This window comes from Amblyomma maculatum, chromosome 7 (genome assembly GCF_055883805.1).
Source record: "Amblyomma maculatum isolate TAMU_Amacu chromosome 7, ASM5588380v1, whole genome shotgun sequence".
NCBI classification, from domain to species: Eukaryota; Metazoa; Arthropoda; class Arachnida; order Ixodida; family Ixodidae; genus Amblyomma; species Amblyomma maculatum.
This window is the reverse complement of record NC_139350.1, coordinates 4,282,289-4,301,955: the sequence shown is the minus strand read 5'-3', so window position 1 is coordinate 4,301,955 and position 19,667 is coordinate 4,282,289. Positions and strand designations below refer to the sequence as shown.

At 48.2% G+C, this 19,667-nt stretch overlaps 1 protein-coding gene across 1 annotated transcript; it reads right to left on the bottom strand.

Annotated features, from left to right (window-relative positions):
• Positions 1-330: 330 nt before the first annotated feature.
• On the bottom strand, positions 331-1,338 carry LOC146182628 (uncharacterized). The gene has a single exon (XM_084609570.1). It carries the CDS (start codon positions 1,336-1,338, stop codon positions 331-333), a length of 1,008 nt encoding a protein of 335 aa, XP_084465696.1.
• Between the last annotated feature and the right edge of the window lie 18,329 nt (positions 1,339-19,667).

Here is a 19,667-nt window from a genome sequence, read left to right as displayed (position 1 = left end):
GAATCATGGGCACACTGAGCCCAGGGAGATGAATGAAACGCGTGCGTCTCGCTCGCTCTCCCCATCTGACAGTCAGCCTCGCGGCGCCAGCCGAATGGGCCACGCCTTTCGCGAGGTTAAATGTCGAACGGCAATCCCGCAAGCGCACAGAGTGCTTTTGCAAGTGTGACAACACCTGTTCACTGAAAAAGGAGGCGCTGGCTCCTGTATCCAGTAACGCCGGAAATTCGCGGCCAGCAAGGGTGACCGAAATAAACGGCGCGGGCGCACCACCGAGGCAGCTTACCCTGTACGCAGAGGGAATTAGCAAATCTTGGGCCGGCTGTCTCTTTACAACCGACCCCCGTCGCCGTTTTCCTGCCTCGCAGAAGGCCTGGCTACGGGGCATTCTCTTGCTAAGTGTCCCCTCTCTTGGCAACGGAAACAACGCACACCCGCGCGAGCTTGGCCGCGTGACAAAGGCGCGTCTCCCTGCCTGGGTCCGCTCGCTGCCCCACCGAACAAGGGCCGGTTTTTGCGAGCTTCTCCCTCCGCTGTGCTTTGGGTCGCATGGCGTCCTTCGGCACGCGAGTAAGAAAACTGTGCAGCGCAGGCTGCTCGTCTTCCGTACGAGTAAGGATCCAGAGCTCTTTCGCTCAGCTCCCAAGCGTCGTTTCGCCCGCCAACGGCTGCAAAGGCAGTTTGTGCGGGTTCACGCCGGTGAGGAAGGGTCATGGCCCCTCTCCATGCGCAGCGTGGCTCAAGGGCCTCGCTTGCCGGCGGTGGCGGGCGATAGGCACGCGCGGCGAGGATGTCGCCTTGAATGCGCTTTGCCTCGGCGGCCAGCTCCTCTAGATCTCGGAATCGGCCGCCGCGCAGGTATGCCGAAAAAATCGGATGTGCCTGCCTGATCACTCTTTCGACGCGTTCCTCGTTTGAGGCTGTTGGCTCAGCGATTGAGAAAAGGTCTTCCATCGCCCGCACAAACTCCTGGAGCGACTCGTCCGGGGCCTGTGTGCGGAGCTCCAGCTCTCGCCGCATCCTACGCTCATAGTCAGCGGGCAGGAATTCGCGCATGAATGCTGCACGGAACTCCTCGACAGTCGCTGCTCGGTGGCCGGAAAGCCGGTACCACCTAGCTGCCGTGTCAGTCAGCGCTGCGGGGATGATGCGTGCAAGCACAACCTCATCAGGGAAACCCATAGCTCTCTGATAATGGGTGAGGGAATCAATGTAATCCCGGGCACTGATAGGATCATCATAGCCGCGGTACGTCGCCATGGGCAACATGACAGCGGGGTGAGACAACTTCGGCGCGGCCGAAAGCGCCTCAACCGCCCCTGTTAGCGACTGAATCATCTGGGGAGCGCTTGTGAGCAGCGCCTGCGTCCTTCCCTCAGAGGAGGTTTGGGCGGGTTGCATGAACAAAGAAGGCAAACGGTCCTCCAGTTCGATGAGCGGCGCGGTCTCCGCAGGGAGTCTGGCCGGCGCCTCGCCGTTCACCGAGCAAAACTGAATGCTAGCGGGGCACGGCTGCTGTTGCGCGTAGCTGCCGGTAGCGACGGCATCGCGCGAACTGCTTCCACCATGGGCGGAAAACTGATACAGCGGAGGTATCTGTGTAGCGGTCCCACCACAGGGTTGTCCGGAGAAAGCTCCAATGGGAGCCGAGGGCCCAATGGGGCCGGCGGCCAGCCACTGTGTTTGGCTGTTCAGAGGAACAGCATCCAATGGATCAAAAGACGCTACGACTGCGTAAGGAGCCGACATATATCGCGTTTCAGATTCGCTGCCGTGTACCCCGCAGGGGGCGGCAGACATGGTGCAAGAGCTTGATCGTCAAGGCGACCGGCTCGGCCGATATGCAGTCCAACTCAAAGAGCCAGGACAATTCACGTTGGGCGCCAGTTGTGGTTTCCTACGTGGACATAAGCCACCAACCACCGCGGGTTCGAGCGTCGCGCGAGCCGAAACCCCGATCAGCCGTTACCACGCGCACCCTGAAGCACCGCAGCGCGCATTCAACCTCCACCGGGAGGAGAGCACTTCGCTGCAAGGACACCAACCTCCAAGTTCACGAAGGAGACGTTTATTGAAACGCCATCCTCCAGCGGCACATACACACACACACACGCACACACATACAAAATATACAAAACGCATAAGTGACACGGAGTGCGCCGCAAGCACGCAAGGGCGTGCTGTGATCTCTCTCTCGCAGTGACCAGAGGGTTCCTTTGAGAGAAAGTGGGCAACCACCGCAAGGTACGCCTGTCGCGGATCGTTAGATCACGATCGACAGGCTCGAGTTGCGCTCTCAGGTACTACCCGGAGCAGACGAACTCGAGTACACACTGGTCTGCGCGGACAAAGGCCGGCAGACAAGAACAGTAGCGTACGCACCTTACGATGTCTCGGAGGAGTCTCTCCCTGGGCCCCGCTCGGAGGGTCACGCGAGCGCGGCCCTCGAAGCGGTGCCGTGTTCCCGCCAAAAGGCGCCAATGAGAACAGCCACTGGGACGCCAGGGCGGAGCTGTGGCCCGAACGACAGTGACAAGTCGTCCGAGCCCCTCTCCGCCGCCTCAGGCGGGATAAAGGGAACGAGGAGAACAACTGGGAAGCGGGCGGCGGCCGCGCAAAGGGCAGCCGCAGCAAGCCCGAATCCCACAAGGTATAAGCAACTACATTTAGCTGTGGTTTTAATTTCCTTGGACTTCAAAGCGGCTTTTGATAGTGTTTGGCACCCGTTGGTGTTACATTTTTTGAGGAAACATCGTTGTCCACAAAACCTGTATTTACTTTTGGCTTCTTTTTTGCATAACAGACAATTAATCTATCAATCTCCTTCATGTAACCTTTCTGTCGCTTCGTCCCTCGGCAGTCCGCAAGGGTCACCTATTTCTCCTCTGCTTTGGAACATTTTAATTTTTGACCTCTTGAATCTTCCTGTCTCCTCACCTATTCATATTCAGGCATATGCAGATGATACTATTATCATTGTTCCAGGTAAGAATAGTAGAGAGTTATCTACAAGAGGATCAGATGTTTTGACTTTAGTCCAAAGCTGGTGTAACACGTATCGGGTTAAATTAAACCCACAAAAATGTTCTTACGTATTATTTTTTAATGGAGTTCCCGCGTTACATAAACGTAAGCCAACAATCCGTCTAAACTCTTACAGTCTCAAGTGTGAACCCTCTATTAAATTATTAGGCGTTGTTTTTGACTCTTATCTAACCTTCATCCCTCATGTTAATCACTTACAAACTAAAGTTCTTGCTTCTACCACTAAACTTTTGAATTGGTTTCACTTACATTTCCGTGTATCCCCTTATCATTTGCGTCAAATTTATCACAAGGTTATCCTTCCTACTATTACCTATGCAGCTCCAGCGTGGTGGTTTCATAGCCCCCTCTCTAGACTAAAGGATCGCGTCTTATCACTTCAAAGAATTCCCCTTCTCGCTATTACTGGTGCCTACGCTACTACCCGTACCACAGCCTTACATGTTCTCGCCAATGCACTTCAGTTGCCGATTTATCTCGATCAGTTATGCGCCGAGTTTATGATTTTCACACTACGGCAATCTGTAGAATATGGCAACACGTTTTATAATCCATCTGCAATTGAGTCTTCGTTTAACCCCTGGAATGATTATCCCTCATTAAAATTAAAATTTTCTTTTTTTCAACTTACATATCAGGAAGCCCTCTAGCATTCTAGTCAACATGCCTTGCATATTTATTCCGATGGTTCTTTCACTCATCACTCTGCTGGTGCGGCATTTGTTGTACTTAGCTCAAAACAAGATATTTTATACGTCCACCGTCTTTCTCTGGAACCACCATCTAGTGCATACGCCGCTCAGCTTGTAGCGTTTCATTCTGCTGTTGAATATGCTATTAATCAGCCTCCCTCTATGCCTATTCATTTCTACACTGACTCTCTATCTCTTCTTTCTGCCCTATCTTCAATTACTTCGTTTAATCCAAAAATAATTGCTATTAAGAAAGACCTTTGTCGTTTGTCTTCTTTGGCTTCATTTTTTCTGCTTCATATCTGGGGCCAGTCTAGTATTTATGGAAATGAATTAGCAGATTTGGCTGCTGGAAGTGCCGGCCAGTACGGCCAGGTACATGCGTCTACTCTGTCGCGACGCTGCGTACGTTCACGTTTACATCATTCATCACTTGTTTTATGGAACATTTATTGGCGAGAAAATAATGGAGGCACAGAATTATTCAATTGGATCCCAGATACTCTCAGTATTCCTATCATTTGTCCACCACGAAAACCTCTCATAACTTTAATTACTGGGCAAGGTAGATTTCCTTTTTATTTTAAAAAAATTGGCCTATCATCATCTTCTCTTTGTTCATGTGGGCTATTATGTGAAGACGTCCATCACTATTTCCAAGATTACTCCATTACGCTCCTTTTATTTCTCGTTTAAAGACGCTGTGTTCGTCGGAAATTACACCGCGTAATTACCCCTCTCTTCTCAGAAATCCCGCTGCTTGTGCAGTTCTGATCCAAATGGTGCATCAAATAAGCAACACTATTCCCAATTATACACGCTGATTTTCTACCTCTCCCCGCCACCCACTCCCCCCCCCCCCCCCTCTTTTTTTTTGAGGCTTTTTGAACATTCTTCGCTATCTTAGGAATACTCTGTTCATGTTAATAGTTTTGTTTGTAATTTGCATTGCACCCTCAATTTTGTTCTTCCATTTATAATTTGAATAATTAAGAACTCTTTTGTTGGAAAATGCGGTTTATGTATATACGTTTGGTGTTTGTTCTAAGGTTGTTTTTCTTCTGTTATTTTTATCTGTATCCATCCTTTGGTTCCTAGCAGAATGTGTTCTGCAACTTCTCTGTTTGCTTCGTCTGACAAGATGTCTGGACATTATCCACGACGTGGCTGGCATATTTGCTGCAGCCTATTTTCTGCTTCTGTCGTTCACCAGCACCAGCGGAGACCCGTTGATCCTGTGCTTGAGCCCGACTGTGGGAGGGGCGAGGGTCTCGCCGGAGGGTCCTGAAGACCCCCTACCACGCTCTGCTCAGGGGAGGGCTCCGTGCTCCTTTGTTGAGCATGAGTGCTTTGAGCATGCCCGCTATGCTCACCTTTAGGTGCAACACTATAGCGTGGAGCTTTCAGCCACTTATGCCGAACGGCTATGCTCTTATGAGGCACTGTGTTCACTTGCCTGAGCAATACATGAATACGTTGTGGAGGTCTGAGTCACTCCCGCCTGTCGGATTTTCCTTATTGTGGCAGAGTCATACCGACACCACGCACCTTTCTTCACCAAGGCTTAAGCCCAAGAGATTGACAAAGGCTCTTAATGGGCATGCCCTTCACAGCGCATCTGCTGTCTTCCTCTTTCTTATGCAGCACTGGACTATTTTCTGACATCAGCTGTATTGTATAACATTTTTCTTCTGTCTTTTTCTTTTCTGTTTTCTTTTCCTTTTAAATCAGTCATTTGGTATTTACTAATGTACTTACTATTACTTTTCTTTTCTCCGTTCACCTCTTTGTGGCCAATTTTTATGTATACATTTATCCGCATTTTCCATTTTCATGTTACCTTAATTATTTTCCATAGACCGGTATATTATATTTTCAGATTTCAGAATTCAGTTTTTTTTTTCTTTTTTGTGTGTACGTAATGTACAGCTTTCTCCCAACCGATTCGGAAAGAATTTTATTCTATAATTTCATAGTAATGGACGTCTTCTCAAGCTGTCAATGATTTTATGCGTGCTGTTTTGTGTTTCTTTGTGCCTCCATTAGTTTCGTATTCGCGACGTTTTTCAATACTATTTTTTCTCATTTCATTGCAGACTTTGGTAACCGCTTTATATACATATATTTATTTTTTCTAGGCTGAAGTGTGTTTCGCATATTCACTTTAATGTTATATTTTTTGCGAATTGGCTAATTCTTAATGCACAATTTTTATATTTCTGTTCGCTCTTCTTTTGCAGTTTCTGGCTACCCACGGACATTTCCTTCTCTGCTTCCTTCTTTCCTGGACTCCTTTATCTTTTTGTGCTTTTCTTTCGCTTTGTCTTTCTTTCTTAATCCTTTTTCCATTTCATATATCTATCTATTGTAACTAGGCAGTTGTGATCTTTGTTTCCTTTTGTATCTTTAATGTACATTTTTTAACATTTTTATGTCTATGTTTTTTTTTTCATCTAAATTATTTTTTTTTTATTTTGGGCCTTTAGCTCCTTTTCTTTTATCTTAAATTGGATTAAGCCTGGCAAACTTTGCTGGTCCGGGCTCCCTCTCTCTTTCTTTTACATTTTTTTTCGTCATATTCTGAGAGGAATAATAAAAGGTGAAAAAAAAAAGGTTGGTAATGCACGCGTTATAGCATATCGGGTGGCGAAGTCGGTCGCAACAACGATCCAGCGGTTGCCAGAACTGGACGTCTGAAAAGGTCTGAGGAGGCCTAGTCCGACACGATAAAAGGGTTCGAGGGGTACGTCGATAGGCTGCAGAAGACCGGCAGGCAATGTGGATGGGCGCTTTCTGCGTTGACAGAGGTCGCAGCTGGCAACGTAACGGCGAACACTACGATATAGACCTGGCCAAAAGAAGCGCCGCGGACCCGACGTGCGTTCGTGAGACAACGAAGTGATCCGCGGTGGGCATGTTATGTAGTTCCCTGAGCGGAGGCGCTGGGGAACGACGAGCAGGAGCGGAGGTCCATCAGGGCGAAGGTAGCGGCGGTACAAGATGTCATCGCGAAGAACAAAGAGCTGAAGTGTAGGGTCTGAGGTAGCACCGCTAAGGCGATCGATTAGTGGACGCAATTGGAGGAGTTTTGCCGCTGCTCGTCCGCGATGTTAAGCAGATTAGAGATAGCTAACAAGTAAGGGCCGAGGTCACTGTCTGCAGGATCTGGCGGTTCCGCAGGGTGCGGAGACCGGCAGTCAGCGTCTTGATGTAGACGTCCTGACTTGTAGACAACGGTGTAAGAATACTCTTTAAGGCGCAATGCCCAACAACCAAGCCGGCCTGTAGTGTCCTTCACTTAAGAAAGCCAACAAAAAGCGTGGTGGTCAGTCACAACCGAGAAAGGACGGCCAAACAAGTAGGGTCGAAATTTTGACACAGCCCAAGCAAGGTCTAGGCACTCGCGCTCTGAAATGAAATAATTGCGCTCGGCGGTGGAAAGAAGGCGGCTGGCATATGAAATTACACGGCCTTGATCTTGGTGACGTTGGACGAGTACGGCGCCGATACCATATTCGCTGGCATCTGTGCGAACTTCTGTTGGAGCCGACGGGTCGAAATGGCCCAATACAGGTGGCGAGGTGAGCAAGTGGATCAGTGAAGAAAATGAGTTTTCTTGAGCAGGGCTCCCGGTAAAAGGAGTGTCTTTCTTAGGAGGTCGGTGAGGGGACGGGCGATGACAGCAAAATTTTTGATGAAATGTCAGAAATAGGAGCGCAAGCCAACAAAGCTTCGCACATCCGTAGAAGATCGAGGCAGAGGGAAGTCCTTTACAGCTTGAAGTTTAGCAGGATCTGGGCGGACACCAGAAGCATCCTTGGGCTCATACAGAATCCTTGGGGAAGAGTCTGAACGTGCAATGCAAAGCTGAGGACCGGAAGGGACACTTGATTGGTATACATAGTGACTACTGTATGAGAATCCTTGGGCATCAAGGATTGTGAGTTGACGGCGACCGAATTGGCATTTCGACGAGCTGAGCTGCAACCCGGCTCTACGGAAGACGGAAAGAATGCACGTCAGTCTTTCAAGGTGCGCGGAAAATGTGGAGGAAAAATTTACAACGTCGTCGAGGTAACACAAGAATGTAGTCCATTTAAAGCCTCGAAGCAAGGAGTCCATCATTCGCTCAAAGGTAGCTGGAGCATTGCCGAGACCGAACGGCATGGCTTTAAACGGGTATAATCCGTCCGGTGTGACGAATGCGGTCTTTTCACAGTCTGTCAACGACAGCAATTTGCCAATACCCAGATCAAAGGTCGATGGAAGAGGAAAAATTTGGCTTCGTGAAGGCAATCTAAAGCATCATCAATTCTTAGGAGAGGATACACGTCCGTTTTCGTGATACTGTTGAGGTGCCTGTAATCAACGCAGAAGTGCCAACTCCTGTCCTTATTTTTAACAAGGACAACTGGTGAGGTCCATGGGCTCGACAAGGGTTCTATGATGTCTTTAGTAAGCATCTTTTCCACCTCCAGTTGAATGATATTGCGTTCTTTTCTGGACACTCTATACGGACGTCTGTGAATGGGAGCGGCGTCACCGGTGTTTATGCGATGCGTAACCAGAGGTCCGAGCCAAAGGGCGGTTATCAAAGTCAGAGATGTCTCGAAAAGAGGAAAGAAGACATCTGCGATCGTGAGTTTCTGCTGGTGAGAGATCAAGAGCAATCATTTTTGTGTATTCGTCAGATGGTGTGACGTCTGACACCTGGCGGTTCGCCGAAGGGGGTACACAACTTGTAGCAGCTGATACAACGCATTCAGGAGCAGGGCACAGCGTGGCGAATAACATGCCTTGGGGAAGAGTCTGAACGTGCGATGCAAAGTTGAGGACCAGAAGGGACACTTGATTGGCAGACATAGTGACCACTGTATGAGCAAGGGCAACGTTCCATGCAAGAGGTGCGTAAAGTGCTGGAGTAATGATGTACTGGCCATCAGGGATTGGTGGGCGGACAAGAACAATACATAGGTGACGGCGTCGGGGTCCAGGTGGTGAAAATTGACAGTACATAGGCGGTGCATAACTGGATCCGGCGGCTCCTCCGTAAAAGGTAGGTCGAGCTGAACAACACTTGTGGCACAATCAATGAGGGCAGAATGTTCAGAGAGAAAGTCAAGGCCGAGGATTAGGTCATGAGGGCAGTGTTCAAGGACAGTGAAGAGAACAGAAGTATGACGGCCGGCGATTGATACACGAGCTGTACACATTCCAACGACAGCAGAAGTGCCACCATCAGCGACACGGATAACAGCTGAGGGGGCAGGAGTGAGCACTTTTCTTAGGCGATGGCGGAGACGGGAATTCATAACGAAGACGTTCGCTCCCGTGCCGATCAGAGCTGTAACAGTGATGCCGTCTACGTCAATGTTAAGCATGTTCCTTCGTACCTGGAGAATTGGAGGATTTTCGGGTCAGGTCGTCTGAGCAGCATCACCTCCATTTTCCGACCAACATTGAGCATACGGGTCAGGAGATGACGGGCGGCGAGATCGGGGCGACGGAGAACGACGGCAGTAGGGCGGCGACGAACGGTTGGTGGGCAGAGTCTGAGTGTCGGAGCTTGAGAATTACTGTTCGCAGGACGATGAAGAGCGGCGGGAATAGACATAATCCGGGTAGCGGCGGTAGGTCGATGGTGGACGAGTCCGGCAGTGTCGAGAAATATGACCGACTCGGGAGCAGTTAAAGAAGATAGGCGTGTTGTCAGGTGTTCGTCACTCATCTGGGTTGCGGCTGCGGCGAAGGTAGTAGGTACGTCCAGAACCAAGTACCGGGGACACACGGCGAGCATCTGGGGAGCTAATGGAGCATACAGGTTCGATCCCGAAATTGGCGAATTCTTGCCGGAAAACAGCCTGTATAAGGGATACCGTAGGAGCACTGTCCGGTACCGATAGTTGGGAAACTGCCGTAGACACTGCTTCTAGTTCCCGGCGCACAAGTCGTGTCAGGCTGTCGGATGTTGGCAGAGGGCATGGTGGGGTCGCGTCCATGTAGGACGACGTCGCAACCGAGTTCGGCAGCCGCGTGAACTGAGAAGAAATGCGGTGGCTTTTCGCTTGTTCAAACCAGCGGCATTCTTTTAGGGTTGCGTCAACCGTTTTGCAGTCCTTGTACACAAGTAAGTTAAAGGCGTCATCTCCTATTCCCTTTACTACATGACCAACTTAAGCACTCTCTGACATTGCGGGGTCAACTTTCATGCAAAGAGCCAAAATGTTCTGAATGTATGACACATACGATTCTGTGGACGATTGTTTCGGCACGCGAGCTCCTTCCGCGCGGCAGGTGACGTCCAATTGGCTTACCAAATAAGTCAGAAAGTTTCCGCTTGCAGAGGTCCCAACTGGTTCGTTATTCCTCCTGGGTCTCGAACTAGACTCTTGCAGTGCCCGTCAGGTAGAAAATGACGTTAGCCAACTTCATAGTCGGGTCCCACCTGTTGTGTACGCTCACGCGCTCGTAAATAGTGAGCCAGTCCTCCACATCAGCACCGTCCACTCCATTGAAGGTTCCGGGATCACAAGGGTGGGCAATGGTGAAAGCCGGGGTTAGAGACGCCGATCGTGCGGCCTCGTCGCCGGGCATGGCTAAAGAGCCGGGAATTTGAAGACCGCTGCGGAGTTCCGTTCTTGCTGTAGGCTACCCAGCACCTCCAACCAATAATGTAACGTAGATACACGGATGTATTTACAGATATTTACAAATGGGTAGCTGACCAGACGACAACTTCATGCCAGCGGCGCCAAGCACGAATCACACACACTTCGTCGTTCTCTACCTTCGACACACGAGCACAGCACTTTGTCGTCGTCGTCCCTTTCCAATATGTCAGGTTCTTATAAACGTTTCACGGACTATATTGCCGTCCTTCCAGTTTATTATTTTTGCCTGTGCTCAATATACCGGGTGTCCCAGCTAACTTGAACCAAGGGTTACAAAATAATGTATTTGAGGTAGGTCAGTGAAACCAAATGTATACAACTGCCAGCCTGTTTGCGCACTACAGGCAATTTTTGTTTTGCATTTACTTAATTACTAATTATGTTAATTTCTCTATTTTTTTAAATATCGACTTTAGACCAAACATGTGAATTGGAAAGTTGTAGAGCACCTTCAGAAACCCCCATTCCATTAACTTCGATAAAGAAAGTCTCACGTGTGTCTTTTTTTCCGGGCTCAGAAGAAAGCGCGCGAAATACAAATAATACCACGTGACTAGCGCATTTGTGCGCCGCGATTGTGGTGCCCTCAGTCGTGGTTTGAGCGAACGACATAAGCTGCGTCTGTGACCCGATAGTCCCGTTGCAGCGGCAGGCAGAAATGTTGGCGATGGTTCGAGCGAGCTCGAGCTCGCCCGTCGCCACCGCGATTTTGGCCAGGCCTGCGCACCGCAGCAGCCTAGATCACGACAGGCGGATTGGCGATAAAAAACCGGCAAATGAAGGTGCAGCGCTAATTTTAGTCGAGTCACATGATGTCATCTCGCCCCTTTACCCAAGCCTGTATGCGCAGATTCAGTGGCTGATACCTTATCGCTCATTCGTTTGTCGGGACGTTCGCTGATGGGAGGGAGAGAAGGAGACCTTGTTAGAATGTCGGTGGTGTCGGCTCCCCGCTCTCGCTGCTACTGCACCGTCACGTGGGCCGGCTGTCTGACGCGGCCGAAGAAGCCATCGCAGGCATATCGGCCTGCCGCTAGAAGACACGGCCGCAGCTGATTTCGTTCGCTCAAACCACGACTGAGAGCACCACAATCGCGGCGCACAAAGGCACTAGTCACGTGGTATTATTTGTATTTCGCGGGCTTTCTTCTGAGCCCGGAAAAAACGATACACGTGACACTTTCTTTATCGCAATTAATGAAATGGGGGTTTCTGAAGGTGCTCTACAACTTTCCAATTTACATGTTTGGTCTAAAGTCGATATTTATTAAATTAGATAAATTAACATAATTAGCTAATTAAGTAATTGCAAAACAAAAAATTGCCTGTAGTGCCCAAGGAGGCTGGCATTTGAATGCAGTTGGTTTCACTGACCTACCTCAAATATATTATTTTGTACCCCTTGGTTCAAGTTAGCTGGGACACCCGGTATATATGCTATAAAAGGCTAAAGCATATAGCCTCTTTATTTCATATGCAGGCCGTCCATGACTATCCATAGACTAAAGTCTCTAAGAACCTTAATTTTCTTTCGCCTACAGACACGCTATAAATAGATTTATACCTGCCTAAGGACAAAAGTCCAACAAAGAATGCGCGACTATTGTCTGTAAGGGTTGTTGAGAGACGTCTATAGAGGGCCTACGGGCTGTCTAAACGAAATTTTACAAGGGCAGTGAACGAAAATCTAAAACAAGACAAAAGCCCCTTGCAACGAAAATGAAGAGGACGCCTCGGATCTTTATGCGTTTTCTTCTTTATTCTGTCTTTCTTTCTTTCTTCTTTCTTTATTTTTTTATGCGTTTTATTCTGTCTGAATTGATATTGCAGCACGGTCCTTTACATATCGTTCAATGAGGCGTTGGTCCTGCTCTGCATCACTGTTTCATTGCGCTAGCGTTGGTTGCGATCCCATAATTACAAAAAGAACAGAGCGAGGAAGGTAATTAGTAATTAAACATTCTTGCACTGTTTTGATTAAGCTACTTGCACGCAACTGCGGTGCAGCAGCCACGGCGTAGCGTGCGCGACACAGAATCATTGCCTGTCATGGCCTTCTCGGCTAAACCGGTTTGTTTTTGTTTTGTCATGTTTTGCTCTCCAACTGTGTCGCGTGTCCCAAATGAGGCAGGACTGGCGAATGCAATCAACGAGGGCGCTAGAGCGTTGGCACACTTACGAGGCACGGCACCAGACAAAGCTAACAGAAGCACAACACGCTTACGCCAATTTTAGTGGGCTGAGGGGTACCTTTTCGGCTCACGGTTTAGCTTCGTTTTGCTGTAGTTAAGCCGTAATTGACAACACATGGTTGTTCAGTGGCTAATCATACTTTATCACAATGCCAGGCACATTGAAATTGATCAAGGTGGTGTTCTGACAAGTCTAGGGTTAGACATGGCAGACATAGGACCAAACGTCAATCGAAGGTTATCAGTCATCGGTTAAGCTATACCATCCCTAGTTTGAATTCCCGCGCGGAGTATCGTGGTTGTGACTTCACGAAACAGCTTATACAGTCAGAGCAACGGCACATGTATATTTCCAGAGCTTGCTTTGGGTCATCCTATCAGTGTACCTCTCAGCAGATTGAAAACAACCCTACAATAAGAAAACAAACCCGGCCACTGCAATAGGGTACGAGCGCACGCAAGCACGGGAGCGAAGGAGGCCACTGAAGTATGATCAAACGCAACAATGAATGTACACTAAAGAAAGACACCCTGCGCGTCCCAAAATGAAACGTTCTTAAGGAGTGTCTCTTTCACAATCATAGGAGGATCTTGTGCGGTCGTAAAATTGTGAGTGTATCTTTCGTGTGGCGTATTTTAATATGACAGCGTTAGGATTCGCGCCTCCACAAACTCGTGTTGTGTCGGCGTTGTGAGGGAAAAACGATGGTCATACTCATAGTTAGTTTCTATAAATTCTCCCTCTAGATTTTTTTTTAATTGCACTGAATTTTACCCTAGACTAATTAAGTGCCCTTAACTCGCATCTTTACTTGACTGCACCAAGTTTAAGCCACGAACGTTCCAAGAAATTATCATCAAGGTTTACTACATATTGTCTAACGTTAGCTTGCTTATCTCTAAACTTTAGGGCCGCGCAGATAAGGTTTGTGTGATTTAACATCGGGATTGATGGGGCAACATTCAAATAATTTTCTTTCTTGCGAATCCTCTGCGTACCGCGATACACGGAGGCTCAAGCGGCGGCGCACACAAAGGGGAATTCCATTGCGCCCGCCATCAAACTGCACTGACCGAAAGCGCCTAAATCTGGCATGCTCGCAGGAAACACGACGCCGAGAAAAGGAGCCACAAAAATGCGACAGAAACTCATAACCGTCATCGGGCTTCAGACAGGGGAGCTGAAACAAGTGGAAAACCCAGCGCTGCAAGGGAGGTATACACAGCGCTGCTTTCTATAGTGCGCCGAAGCCAAACGGCGATTCTGCTCGTCTATGTAGTCTGCGAAAAGTGCAGCCGAACATACATACACGCACGCTGGGCATTAGGAAGCATAAGCAAAGCGAGAGAAGCAGTTGCTCCGCGTGCGTGATATGCGAACGTGAATGAGAAAGTGAAGTTTCAAAAACTAGAACGACCATTTCGCGAGGAATTTCCGGTTGGAAGAGCAGCGATCTATAGCGATCATTACGGCTGCGGTTGAGAGCTTTGCTCCGCGGGGTATAGTCTCAGCGCTACCTGCGAAGAAGGCAGGTATTTTTATCGTCTGTTCCTGCCTCCGTTTTATGCTCCCGTCAATGCGTTTAAACTGCTTTCTCCTAAACACTCGTGTGCAAAGCAATAAGGATAGCGTTCACTGTCTCCGCACTTGGTGCCTTCCGCGAGACGCCTATCGCGTTTCGTACACGTCAACGCCTTGCAGATATCCTCGTGCAAACTCTCTAAACCCTGGGACTCAACCAAAGGCAGCGAGGTGCGGCCAAAGACTAGCTTTCCTCTAATACGTTAAACCGAAACTGGGACGAATATTAACCCTCCTTACCCTGCTCCCTCCCGTTTTCTGATTCATAATTAGGACTCCTCCAGACATCTAACTTCTAACGTACAACTATTTGCATTATACTGCGTTATTTATGGACTCATCAATACGGCTCGCTTGACTTCATTCCACAACGCGACTCATATGCTGTAGACAGCGTGAAACGTGGGTAATGTCATTATGCGCCAGAATAGTTTGATTAATAACTTATTCTCTGTAACTTAGTAATATAATTGTCGTCTTAAAAACAATTATGTATTAATTAAATGCACAATCTTCCTCACTTCTCACTTAGCAAAAATACTGTCGAGGCTAACCGCGCTCTCGCTTTATCCTTTTCGGCAAAAGCTAGATTTTGATGCCCATTTCTCACAGATTCATGCTTACAAGCCCCTTGTAAGGCCCACGAATAAATGTACCTGTCTAGTTTGGGATCCTCGCAACACTATAGTTTATCCATTCATGCTTACAAGCCCCTTGTAAGGCCCACGAATAAATATACCTGTCTATTGTGGGATCCTCGTCACACTATAGTCTATCCTTTATCCTCGAATCTTTCCGGAGCCGTCAGCTGGACTTATCTTCAAAGACTATAGATATCAAATGCCGATCTTCTCAAATACGAACAATGTTGAGATGCAATATATATCCTTATAAAATTTATTACAATCAAGACGATAGAACCATCATAGCACCTGGTCTACATCGTCACACCTCCCCCCCCCCCCCCTCACCCCTTAAACACACACACGCTTTTTTTGCACTCTCAGCGAAGGACTTGAACGATGTATCCGGAAACGTAGTGCAGCTCTTTAGGGCAGGCAGTTTGAATGCCATCATTTGACAGAGTCACTCTTCGCTGGATCCGTCCACCGCGTATAAAAAGCTTGACCAAGGGCATTTGGCAAATAACACATGAAGACGCCACACCATCGTGAGCTGAGAAGCTTTCCACTGTAAGTTTGAATGTTTGCTGTGCCGTTGAAAATGCGTCCCTGTCAAGGCAAGAACCCCAGGCGCATTTACAACGCAAGGAGTCTATTCACGCATTCGACGCACGTCGGAGCTGAGCGGCGTAAAAGGAGGTGTTTAGTGCATCTGCCACCGGGCGGAATCACACCGTGCTTGCTTCGCTGTGAAGCACACCAAAGCAACTACGCACTCATAGCGCGTTGCGAAAAACAGCGTTGCGGGAATCCCACTTGATTCACTGCAGTGCGCATTCGTTGTTCCACGTGCAACTCAGTGGCACAATCTCGGTTAAATGCATGCATCGTTCCGAATTTATCAGGTCAGGTTTGGCTTGCTTCATGGGGTTTAACTTTTCAGAGCAGCTCACGCTATAGAGAGGAAGCCGTAGTGGAGGGCTCCGAATTATTTATACCGCCTCAGATTTCTACAATGCGCTCACATAGCGCCTTAAGGTGCTGCTAATTCGCTTCCATCGAAACGAGGCCGCCGCGCCCGGGATCGAACGCCGGACCTCGGCTCAGCAGTCGGGCGCTCTACAGTGACGCGATGCAGTCGCAGTACTTGACCGTACTCTGCAGCACACGTGGGTAACGGAGAACAGCTTTATTTTCCGCGCGTGCTCTCTAAGGCGAATGAGAGTTTCTTTTCTTTTCACAGCAGCAGCTGCTGAGCAGTGTGCACAGAGTTAGCATCGGGTTCTCGTTTCTTGGCCGCAGTGGCCCCACTATCAGCGCGAAAGAGCTCCCAGAGTGCTTCACGCTACATCGAATTTTATAAAGCATTTACTGAAAACACCAGCATTAGTAATCAGTTTGGAAAGAAATCAGAATACGTTTATTTTATGATCCAATTTTTATTTATGCGCATGGTATCGCTTTTAGCATCAGGTAGACTGAGCAACAACGTATATGGTCCGAACTAAACAATTTACACTAATCACAGGACCCAAATAGTAGCTTTGGATCCATGCCTTATCATGTGTCAAGACAGCATTATACAATACAATACAATAATAAGTTTATTTCCAGGTTCAACTGTTCCGACTCGTCTCGGGCATTTCTTTTGCCTCCGCTGCGGCTTTACTGTGGATATCTCGTTATCCGGACGTGGCGGAACGCGGCGCAAGACTAGGCGAAGTGCGTCATGACTAGAGATACAAAACAGGGGAAACAAATTTATTGCAGAGAGCACATGTGCTGTGCGATGTCAGTCCATAGTAAATGCCCTAGGTGGCCAGAATTATCCGGAGCCCTCTCAGTATCAGCCTCAGCCTGAGTTACTTTGGGACGATAAATAGTATAAACACAACACAGACAAAAGTTAAGACAATGCACCAACTTAAATCAAGGCCGCGGCAGTGAGAACACAGGCCGCTGAGCTGTCGTGGGCAGAACGCTGCAGTAAATGAAGCGCGCTTTGCCGCAATGCCGTCTCGGCGCGCTCCGACGCTGTCAAAACGCAGTTGGTTAGGTGCGCTTAACACCTAAGCAGGCATGGCGGTCTGACGACACGACACACCGTCTCCCTTGCTCTGGGCGCCTGCGCCGTCTAACGTCGATGCCCGGCCACGTCGGATGCGCTGACGCTCCGCGGATCGCGGCCACGCTGAGCCCTGTTCGCACATATTGAGGACGACCCTGTACAACATAGACAAGTCAGCGCAGTCTATTCGGCATGACTGCGGTTCCCAATAGCCAGACACAAACGGTTTTCCGTACATACACGACTTGCGCTATTTCGTCTAAGAAGCACGTACGAACTTGTCGCTCTGTACTCTTGGACGCAGCGCTCATGCCATGCAGCTCTTAGGTTTCGAATGAGACGTCTTGAGAGAAACGGAAGAACGGCGCACTGGGCAAATCGGTGGTGACTCATGGTTCTTTGGTAAACAGCGCAACCAGAGGCGAGACGACGAAAAAAAGAAAGACCACACAATACGTTCAACTCACTGCTGCATTCATTGGAAAGTATATGCAAGGGTTTTACATTCCCACCACCAGGGCATGCGCACTGCCAAAACCCATGCACTCTTCACCGAATAAAATCACCCTGCGAATGCACATGCGTTTATCGTCGATTTTCTTTCTTATCAAACAAGCTCATTTTCTTAGAAGGGCTATGGAAGTCTGGACAATACATATAAAAATATATGTGCGCAATATGAAAGTTGCACTAGAGAAGTCGCAAAAGCTTTCATATTTCAACGAAGGCGGATGTGTTAGCCAGAGATCGATAGACCTGCCTTTTAAGGACAAGATATTGTTTAGTTGATGGGGTTTAACGTCCCAAATTGACTCAGGCTATGAAGACACCGTAGTGGAGAGCTCCAGAAGTTTTGACCACCAGGTGTTTTTTAACGCGCCCTGACATCGCGCACCTTACGGGCACCTTGCTTTTTGCCTCCAAAAGCGGCGAGCCTTGCTAGATAGGGAGAGACTCGATGAATAACGAAGACGAGCATCCACGAGTCAATTTTTATTGCTGAGAATTGCATGCGTTTAGTAGCATGTTTGTGATTGGGCTACAAAAATTCTTGCACATTTTCCAATAAACGAAGTTGAGAGTTCAGCGTAGCGTGTGCTCTCTTTTTCTGTGTCTTGCTCTAGTAGTGCTGCTTTAATGATAATAATACGTCATTAATAATATCCTAAGCACTTCGCCCTCAATACTGACACACCAAAAAGTTCCTTCATATTATAGTCTTAAACTTGGCGACTTCGTCCACACAATTCTTCGCAAATTATAACTGACAAAAGATTTCCCGTTGTCGGGCGCATTTACGGATGCGGTCTGGAACGTATTAACGTAGCAACTTAAAAATTCGAAACCTGAAAGGTAACGCAAAAGCAGAGAGTGATCACATTAAATAATCCCCATGGGAACATATCTCTATGTGATGTCCTGACGTATAGTCTTTGTCAAAAGTGTAGAGCCCAGGGGGTCTGATTCACTTCGTGCGGCTTGTAATGCATTTCCAGTGTTCGTAATATGTTGGTGATAAGAAGACGTTTCGGCCTACCTTCTACAATAGGAAAGACCTCCACTAGTGCTAAATCGGCGTCACTACACGACTCAGAAGCGGACCCCCCGGGCTCTACACGTTTGACAATGGCATCATTAGCCTCATGCTTAAAACGGGCACTTTTCTAAATTATTCAGAAATAGCTAGAGTATGTCCGGTACATAAGGGGGGAAACAGGAACGGAATTCTAACTATCGTCCCATCTAAAGATTCAGTTCAGTTTAGTCGTTCAGTCGTGTCCGACTCATCGTGACCCTATGGACCATGTCACGCCATGCTTTCCGTTCTCTCACTATCTTCCTAACATCACATAACTTCATCTGCAGTGCCTCGAGGATGCCATCTAACCAACGCGTTCGCTGCCTACCCCTTCTCCGGCGACCCTCAACCTTTCCCAACATCAAACCTTTCTCCAGCGACTCCTCTCTTCTCATCAGATGACCAAAGTAGCTGAGCTTTAACTTTAAAATTTGACCCTCCAATGAGCAGTCAGGGTTTATGGTCGACAATATCGACTGATTTGATCTTCTGGCAGTCCAAGGAACTTTCAAGAGTCGTCGCCAGCACCACAATTCAAACGCGTCAATTCTTCGGCGGTCAGCCTTTTTCACAGTCCAACTCTCGCATCCATACATCACAACTGGAAAGACCATAGCACGAGTTATACGGATCTTGGTTGGCAGACTAATGTCTCTGCTCTTTACTAGGCGGTCAAGGCTAACCATTGCTCTCTTTCCCAGAAGCAGGCGTCTCCTAATTTCATGGCTGCAGTCTCCTTCCGAAGTAATCTTGGAGCCCAAGAACAGAAAATCTGTCACAGCTTCCACTTCTTGTCCATTGATGCTCCAGGACTTGATAGGGCAAGACGCCATGATCTTTGTCTTTTTAATGTTCAGTTTAAGCCCAAACTTCTCACTCTCTTATTGTACGCGGATCAGAAGTCCCTTGAGTTTCACTTCACTTTCTGCCATTAAAGTGGTATCATCCGCATATCTAAGGTTGTTGATACGTTTTCCAGCAATCTTCACTCCAGCTGAAGACTCGTCCAGACCGGCCTTCCTCATGATGCACTCTGCATATAGGTTAAATAGGCACGGCGACAGTATGCAGCCTTGCCTCACTCCTTTCTCGAAGGCTGGCGACCTAAAGATTGCCAGCCCTCAAATCCTCACGGCCGAGCAACGAGCTTGCTTTTGTCTGACTGCTGATTGGCCCGTCATATAGTGACGTCACAGTCCAAGTAACCTAACGCGG

Coding starts and splice junctions, on each gene's coding strand:
- LOC146182628 (XM_084609570.1), bottom strand. CDS start 1,338: ATGATTCAGTCGCTAACAGGGGCGGTTGAGGCGCTTTCGGCCGCGCCG.